The sequence below is a fragment of the Thermobia domestica genome, chromosome 7 (genome assembly GCF_964235325.1).
Source record: "Thermobia domestica chromosome 7, izTheDome1.hap1.1, whole genome shotgun sequence".
In the NCBI taxonomy this organism is placed as follows: domain Eukaryota; kingdom Metazoa; phylum Arthropoda; class Insecta; order Zygentoma; family Lepismatidae; genus Thermobia; species Thermobia domestica.
Window position 1 is genome coordinate 145,054,539 of NC_137460.1, and position 9,471 is coordinate 145,064,009.

At 35.5% G+C, this 9,471-nt stretch overlaps 1 protein-coding gene across 1 annotated transcript; it reads right to left on the bottom strand.

The window, feature by feature from the left end:
* Positions 1-4,328: 4,328 nt before the first annotated feature.
* LOC145689362 (zinc finger MYM-type protein 1-like) lies at positions 4,329-5,582 on the bottom strand. Its single transcript, XM_081763515.1, has one exon. The coding sequence runs from the start codon at positions 5,580-5,582 to the stop codon at positions 4,329-4,331; it is 1,254 nt and encodes a 417-aa protein (XP_081619641.1).
* Positions 5,583-9,471: the final 3,889 nt, after the last annotated feature.

Below are 9,471 nucleotides of genomic sequence, written 5' to 3' on the forward strand. Positions count from 1 at the left end.
AATTGTAACTGAAATTAAACGTAACTGACAACTTTTCAGTAGCACTAGTTGTTCTCCCTAAGCCTTATAGGCCTGGTGTATTTTTTAGATTAAAACACTGCTTTATTAAAATTTTAATTACACCCTAACTGCATTTCATTTGTTATAGTTTGACCACCGACCACCTCAAACTCGATCCATACCATATAGCTATATGCAATTATTCAAAGACTTACAGTTAGTAATACACATTGTGTTGATTTTTGGTTTGTTTTGTTTTAGTTTAACGTCTCACGATTATGCTAGGGCGGCTAAAAGAGACGTGGAGTTACTGATCATAGTGGAATCCGAAAAACTTCGGTCGTTGAACATTACCGCTACCGGGAATCGAACTCGGGACCAAGCAAACCAAAATCAAGCGTACTAGCCATTACAGCAAATGGGGGTTCTTACATTGTGTTGATTTAAATAATTGAGTCAGTGTTGCCAGATCCGAAGATCAAAAAGTAGCGTGTCTGTGCTCCAAAAGTAGAGGATATGAACTATTTGTAGCCCAAATATATAGAAATGAATTATTTGGCAACTAATGACTGGTACTAATGAAATAATGTTTAAAATAGACAGGAAAATGTGATGGACATATTGCAAGACGAAATTATGATCGATAGACGAAAACAATTTTAGATTGGATACCACGTGACAAAAACAACTTAGGAAATGTCCGCATACAAGAAATTGTGACAAAATCAGGAACCACGGGGGAGTAACCTGGAAAAGAATTACCCAAGATAAATAGTTGTAGAGAAAACTTGAGAGACTTCATCCAGCAGTGGATTGATAATGCTTGATTATGATGATGGTGATGATTTTATATCGAGACCTCAGAGGTAAACTAAACAAAGTCATAATTTCGTAATTTTACAGAAGAAGCGAAACACCGGTTCCTTAACTAAGATCTATAATATTGTTTTTCAAACTATACTAAGTAGTTACAAAGTAGTAAGATGGCTTTAGACTTACATTATTACACCACTAGAAAGAACATAGTCTATTTAAAAAAGTATTCTAACTCAATTTGACCAAAAAGTGACTTAACATAGTCTCCCACTAATGTTCAGATATATATATATATATATATATATATATATATATATATATATATATATATATATATATATATATATAATATACTGTATAAATTTACTAGGTAAGTTAGGGTAAAATTAGGTCCAAAATTTAACGAAAGTCATACAGCGAATATATATATATATATATATATATATATATATATATATATTACTATTTAATACTTCTTGTTCTACAAAACTACGAAAATGAATACAAAAGAAAACTAGAAAGTTAAGAATCACTTGTTTTGGCGAGAGAGAGAAAATAGATAGAGCTAGCTCGAATTACCTATATACTTACATAATATGTATGTTCATGTTTCGCAAGTAATTTTCAATCAATATAAAATTTCAACGTAATGAACGCACGATTGGTTTACTCGAATCAATATCACACGCACCGCTAAGAGCTCAGGAATAAGCTTAATCTATTACGGCAGTGGATATACGTATGCGTATGTAATGCATTACAATTTTAGGAACTTGTATAAGAAACAGAATGTACTTAAATTAAGACGCGAACTATGAGAAACATCTGACTTGGAATCTAACTTGTTTCGTGATGCAACCCGAGGCCACACATAGCAAAGATGAGTGCCATAGCTCCCACCACAAAGTTCAGGAATTTCGTGTTATAAGGTGTCAATTAAACACGTAGATGTGAAACGGTAATAAAGCATTTGATCAATTTTAAACAAAATATTTGATCAATTTTAAACAAAATATATTGTACTAATAATTTACCCTATTTGTTCAGATAATGAACGTTATATTATGTTTTTAAAATGACAGTCAAAACAGAATGTATTGGATAATAAATGAGAAATTGTAAAATTTTAATTTCGGTACGATTAAATACATTCATGCTGCTATGTGTTGCGTTATCCGTTAGAATGTATTGAACAATTCTTATTCTAAGGAAGGAAATAAACTACTGCATAGTACTGAAGTTAATTTAGTAGAATTTAATTGTATAGGCAGTACTGAGGCCATATGAGAAAGTCTTTTTCTGAAAGTGAAATATGGGTTACTATTAGGGTTTTATCCCAGATATGATATACCCACTGATGATTGAAACTGGAACACACGCATGGAAGGCATCAGCGCTAGCAAATTAGCTCTGAAGAAGTACACCATACTATAATTCTAACTCAAGAATAAGGCCAAAAATAAGAAGCAGAAACGACAGACTTTACAATAATAATGCTTTTACAATTTTAATTTCATCTTTTTATTTCGAGACTTTCGAGACGAGACCGAGACGAGACCGAGACCGAGATCGAGACAAGCATTTGTTGAGCGAGACGAGACCGAGACCGAGACGGCGATTTTTGACTCGAGACGAGACCGAGACCGAGACAGCTATTTTAAAACCGAGACGAGACCGAGACTGTACAAAGTCTCGTCTCGTCTCGTCTCGATACCATCCCTAAATTATTATAATAGTTGTGTTTCCACAAAAACTGAGACATGCATGGTATAAATTATTTAAGTCCTGCAGTAGGCCTACTTTTTTTTAAAAAAAGGCATGTTTTGATATGTAATGACCAGTGGCGGCGAAACTGGCTTTGGGGCTCCCCCGCAGTAATTTAAAAGGGGCCCTATGTTAATCATGATTCCTAGTGTTTTCTATAATACCATTATTATGAACGTAGTATACTGGTTGATTTTACAAACTGAGCATATAGGTTCTAGTTGAAATTTGGTGAGAACTGAATACACACAAAGCTGTATTATTATTATTATTATTATTATTATTATTATTATTATTATTATTATTATTATTATTATTATTATTATTATTATTATTATTATTATTGGCTTAGTGGTAGAGCGGGGGGTGTATCGAATCTCGGGTTCAAACTCTGCTCCCGCCAAGTTAACTTTGTGGTGGACAAACATCGTGTGCGTCGGTTTCCTCGGGGTTCTCCCGTTTCCTCCCACTTTCTTCATTCCACCATTTCATTCATTTCTCCTCTTCATCTTCTGCTTTAACCTAACCGGCATAATCGTGAGACGTAAAACTCAAAGATTTCATTTTCATTTTAATAATAATAATAATAATAATAATAATAATAATAATAATAATAATAATAATAATAATAAATCAATAACTACATAGACATTAACACTGTGGTAGAAAAATGTAGATAAATATAGATAGACCAATTTGTACTTACGTTAACTCCGCCTAGTTTGTCTGAAACACCATTTGTTTCCTCTTGTACCACTATTAGATTGCACCAGCTTCATAAAACGTACATACAGTGTAAGATAACGAAAAGAGTGTTTTGGTTCTCAATAAATAAAAACTGTTCACTACACTTCACAATCTTCACTTAACACTTATATACGAGGATAAAGACGACCCGCTCGGGAGAGTAATGCTCCCGGAAGTACGTTTTTTCCCGCGCTACTCTAGCCAGCTGTTTTACGCGCTATCCTAGTCAGTTGTTTTGAGTTGGTCACAAAATTTATATCATGGAGTTCAAGGGGAACAAAATGAGCCCTATATCATTTAGTACAAAGGGAACAAAACGAGCCCTGCGGGGCTTCTAACCCGCTCCTTCTTCTACTACTACTTATCTGCCAGGGGTGCCCACAAGGGGGGGGGGCTATGGCACAAACTGCGTCATTGAAATATTTGGGGGGGGGTTAAAATCTATATAAATATGTTTGAGAGGGTGTAAAAATTAATCGAAAAGATTTTTTTTCATGGAAGAAACACCTACGGATAGGCAATTGAGGGGGGGGTGCGTCATGGACATGAGGGGGGTGGGCACCACTGGCACAAAAGTAAGTAAGTCACTTTTTTGAGTATTATTTTCATATTATTTTAATTTAAAAAGTGTTATAAAATGTAAAAAAAATGTAAAAAAAAAAAAAAAAAAACGTTCCTCGGACCGGGTTTAAATTCACGCCAAAAGAGATTGTTGTATAGCGCTAGCTCAATCGGCCACGAAGACCGTCAACAACAATCGTTTTATTTCTGCTATTTGAATGCAATGGGACAAGAAATGGATAACACCAACAAATCAGAACTGTGCTTTTCGTTCCTACTTTCGGGAGCATTACTCTCCTGAGCTAGTCCTGTAAAGTGGTTCTCAGTAATTAAAAATGTTCACATTTCACAATCTTTACTTACATAAGAGGTTAATTACAAGTCCAGATACTTGTCTGTCCCCTATCCAATATTATCACGCATTATATACAGAAGTAAGTTTATTTAGAAAATCGTCGCTTTTTCAGGAGTAAGAACTGATCCACAATTACATCCAAGTTGATGCTTTTTGTTTGATCATGTTCAATACTCAAAATGGCCAGTGAACGTAATCTTTGTTGTGCCATTGTGCTCCGTAAATAATTCTTGATCAGTTTTAGTTTTGAGAAACTTCTTTCTACTGTAGCAGTTGTAACAGGGAGTGTGAGGTAAAGTTGTAAGGCTGTTGTGAAGTCCGGTAAACTACTTACAAGACAACTGTTTTCTTCAATTAGTAATATCGCTATGTCTCGAATTGTTTTCCTTTGAGCTATCTCCTCAGAAAATAAACAACGGAACGCTAACACTTGTTCTAAAAGGTTTCCCGAAATGTCATTATTGTATTTGTCAACAAATAAAGAAGTTTTATCTGAAATTTCTTCATTGGTAAGTCCTTTTAAACACTTTGGTGTCAAAAATGAAAAGTGTTCAAGTATCTCACTCAAACCGCTGAATCTGCTTTTAATTTGACAAATCACAATGTCAAGTACAACGTTGAAAACAGATATTTGGAATGTCTTCAACGGATCCGAAACAGGAAGTTCACTTGCCACTTCATCAAAAAATGTTTTAACTTTTCGGGCACGCTTTCCCTTTATATTAGAATCTACATGCCACGACCTGGCAAGTTCTTTAGCTTCATCCAGAAATCCCGAAAAATTATCTCGCAGGGAATTGAGATTGGCAATTGCTCGGCCCAGAATTATACGAGCTGTTTCAAGGTCAGCATTGTCGCTTTGCAGCATCTTGGATGTGATGTTGATATTTTCCAGAACTTTACTTTGTAATATAAGCAATAAAATGAACTGAAAATTGTCCAGTTGTTTTTTCAGAGTCATTGCTTGCTGTTTTTCTGGACCTTTGGAGCTCCGCAATAGTACGTTGGTCAAACATTTCATTACGGATTGATAGTTATTTCGTATGGCTAAAAGACAATCATAGCGAGATGGCCATCTTGTTGGACACAACTTCTTTAATGTGATACAAATTTGACCATCTTCAGCTAATGTTTTGTTCAGCTCTTGCCATCGAGGTAAGCTTTCACTGAAAAAAATATACACTTCTTGAAGAATATCGTAGAATTGTTTCACCTGATTAACATTTGACACAGAATCGTTCAGAACAAGGTTTAAATTATGAGCAGCACAATGCACAAATTCTGCATTAGGAACTTTCTTCTTTATTCTCTTTTGAAGACCACTATATTTACCACTCATATTCGCTGCACCATCGTAACCTTGGCCTCTGCACTTATTAATGTCTATTCCATTTTCCTCAAGAATTCCTAAAATTTTGTTTTGAAATGACTCACTAGTTTGTGATATTATTTCCCAAAATCCTAGAAAAGATTCCTTTATTTGAAGCTTCAGACCTTCAGGTGAATTACACTAGTTAACAAATTTAAACTTTTTGTTTGTTACATGAGAAAAATCACCTGATCTTACAGGAACTTTTTGCGCTGAATTCGAATATGCACTCGGTTTCTCTCCATCACGTATAGTTTTCCCGTAACAGAGGGATTTTCGGGAAATTCCCTCAAAAATTTCCCTTTTTCAGATATTTTATTCCCCTAGCTCCTGTCCCCTTACATATAGTAACATAGAAATTATACCTAAGTATACCTTGATTTATATTTAATAAACCCTAAAAGTTTCGTAAAAATCGCTTTGTTCTTTCTAGAGAAATAAATATATTTGTATGTATACTGTGTGCACTGTTTATTGCACCTGATAGTAATGCTTTCAGATCTCCTGAGTTGGGGTAAAAACGATTTGCTTTATTACTACAAACACAGACATAAAAATGAATATTTACAATAGTCAACAACACACTTGTATTGCTCTCTGTAAAACCGGAGTTACTTTGGCAGACATCTGCTAACAAATTAACAGGGTTGCAAGATCTCAAAAATTATGGTGAAAACTTTCACAGAGAAATGAAAAAATATCAAGGAACGAACAGTTCTAAAGAAGCACTAGAATTAAAAGCTACTATTTCTTGAAAATCTAAATATAATCTGACTTCAAAATAATTGCAATGGGAAAGTAATATTATATTTAAAGGGAAAATAAAATTAATTCACACTCTTATTTTCCAAAATATAAGATAAATCGAAGGCGTGTCTCACATCGTAACGGCATGGTAAGCATTATATTGAAAGAGAAAATACAAAAAATTCTGGTTTTTCCTTATTTGCTCTGAATCCTACAACTCAGCCCATCACCAAAAAAATCGTAAATCACACAATGGGAACTACACTTTTATTTTCCAAAATATAAGAAAAATCGAAGACGTGTCTCACATCGTAACGGCACGGCAAGCATTATATTGAAAGCGAAAATAAAAGTAATCCCGGCTTCTTCGTTATCTGCTCTGAGCTCTACAACGCAGAGCATCAGAAAAATGGCCCTAAATCACACAATGGGTACCACACTCTTATTTTCCAAAATAAAAGAAAAATCGAAACCGTGTCACCCATCGTAACGGCACGGTAAAAATTATATTGAAAGAGAAAATAAAAGTAATTCTTGATATTTCGTTATCTGCTCTGAGCCCTACAACGCAGCGCATCACCAAAATAGCCCTAAATCACACAATGGGTACCACACTCTTATTTTCCAAAATATAAGAAAAATCGAAAGTGTGTCTCACATCGTAACGGCACGGTAAACATTATATTGAAACAGAAATTAGAAGTAATTCTTGATATTTCGTTATCTGCTCTGAGCCCTACAACGCAGCGCATCACCAAATTAGCCCTAAATCACACAATGGGTACCACACTCTTATTTTCCAAAATATAAGAAAAATCGAAAGCGTGTCTCACATCGTAACGGCACGGTAAACATTATATTGAAACAGAAATTACAAGTAATTCTTGATATTTCGTTATCTGCTCTGAGCCCTACAACGCAGCGCATCACCAAATTAGCCCTAAATCGCACAATGGGTACCACACTCTTATTTTCCAAAATATAAGAAAAATCGAAAGCGTGTCTCACATCGTAACGGCACGGTAAACATTATATTGAAACAGAAATTACAAGTAATTCTTGATATTTCGTTATCTGCTCTGAGCCCTACAACGCAGCGCATCACCAAATTAGCCCTAAATCACACAATGGGTACCACACTCTTATTTTCCAAAATATAAGAAAAATCGAAAGCGTGTCTCACATCGTAACGGCACGGTAAACATTATATTGAAAGAGAAAATACGAGTAATTACAGCTTTTTCCTTATCTCCTCTGAACCCAACAACGCAGCGCATCATCAAAATAGCCCAAAATCACACAATGGGTACCACGCTCTTATTTTCCAAAATATAAGAAAAATCGAAAGCGTGTCTCACATCGTAACGGCACGGTAAACATTATATTGAAACAGATATTACAAGCAATTCTTGATATTTCGTTATCTGTTCTGAACCCTACAACGCAGCGCATCACCAAATTAGCCCTAAATCACACAATGGGTACCACACTCTTATTTTCCAAAATATAAGAAAAATCGAAAGCGTGTCTCACATCGTAACGGCACGGTAAACATTATATTGAAACAGAAATTACAAGTAATTCTTGATATTTCGTTATCTGCTCTGAGCCCTACAAAGCAGCGCATCACCAAATTAGCCCTAAATCACACAATGGGTACCACACTCTTATTTTCCAAAATATAAGAAAAATCGAAAGCGTGTCTCACATCGTAACGGCACGGTAAACATTATATTGAAACAGAAATTACAAGTAATTCTTGATATTTCGTTATCTGCTCTGAGCCCTACAACGCAGCGCATCACCAAATTAGCCCTAAATCACACAATGGGTACCACACTCTTATTTTCCAAAATATAAGAAAAATCGAAAGCGTGTCTCACATCGTAACGGCACGGTAAACATTATATTGAAACAGAAATTACAAGTAATTCTTGATATTTCGTTATCTGCTCTGAGCCCTACAACGCAGCGCATCACCAAATTAGCCCTAAATCACACAATGGGTACCACCAGTGGCGTATTTAGGGGGGTGGCTTCCGGGCTTAAGCCCCCCCCGAAATCTTACTTAGTATAGTAAAGTAAATGAAATATCTTGCAGAATTTTCACATTTCCAGGCAAAGCCCCCCCGAAAGTTAGCAAAGCCCCTCCCGAAACAAAATCGTAAATACGCCACTGGGTACCACACTCTTATTTTCGAAAATATAAGAAAAATCGAAAGCGTGTCTCACATCGTAACGGCACGGTAAACATTATATTGAAACAGAAATTACAAGTAATTCTTGATATTTCGTTATCTGCTCTGAGCCCTACAACGCAGCGCATCACCAAATTAGCCCTAAATCACACAATGGGTACCACACTCTTATTTTCCAAAATATAAGAAAAATCGAAAGCGTGTCTCACATCGTAACGGCACGGTAAACATTATATTGAAACAGAAATTACAAGTAATTCTTGATATTTCGTTATCTGCTCTGAGCCCTACAACGCAGCGCATCACCAAATTAGCCCTAAATCACACAATGGGTACCACACTCTTATTTTCCAAAATATAAGAAAAATCGAAAGCGTGTCTCACATTGTAACGGCACGGTAAACATTATATTGAAACAGAAATTACAAGTAATTCTTGATATTTCGTTATCTGCTCTGAGCCCTACAAAGCAGCGCATCACCAAATTAGCCCTAAATCACACAATGGGTACCACACTCTTATTTTCCAAAATATAAGAAAAATCGAAAGCGTGTCTCACATCGTAACGGCACGGTAAACATTATATTGAAACAGAAATTACAAGTAATTCTTGATATTTCGTTATCTGCTCTGAGCCCTACAACGCAGCGCATCACCAAATTAGCCCTAAATCACACAATGGGTACCACACTCTTATTTTCCAAAATATAAGAAAAATCGAAAGCGTGTCTCACATCGTAACGGCACGGTAAACATTATATTGAAAGAGAAAATACGAGTAATTACAGCTTTTTCCTTATCTCCTCTGAACCCAACAACGCAGCGCATCATCAAAATAGCCCAAAATCACACAATGGGTACCACGCTCTTATTTTCCAAAATATAAGAAAAATCGAAAGCGTGTCTCACATCGT

Coding starts and splice junctions, on each gene's coding strand:
- LOC145689362 (XM_081763515.1), bottom strand. CDS start 5,582: ATGAGTGGTAAATATAGTGGTCTTCAAAAGAGAATAAAGAAGAAAGTT.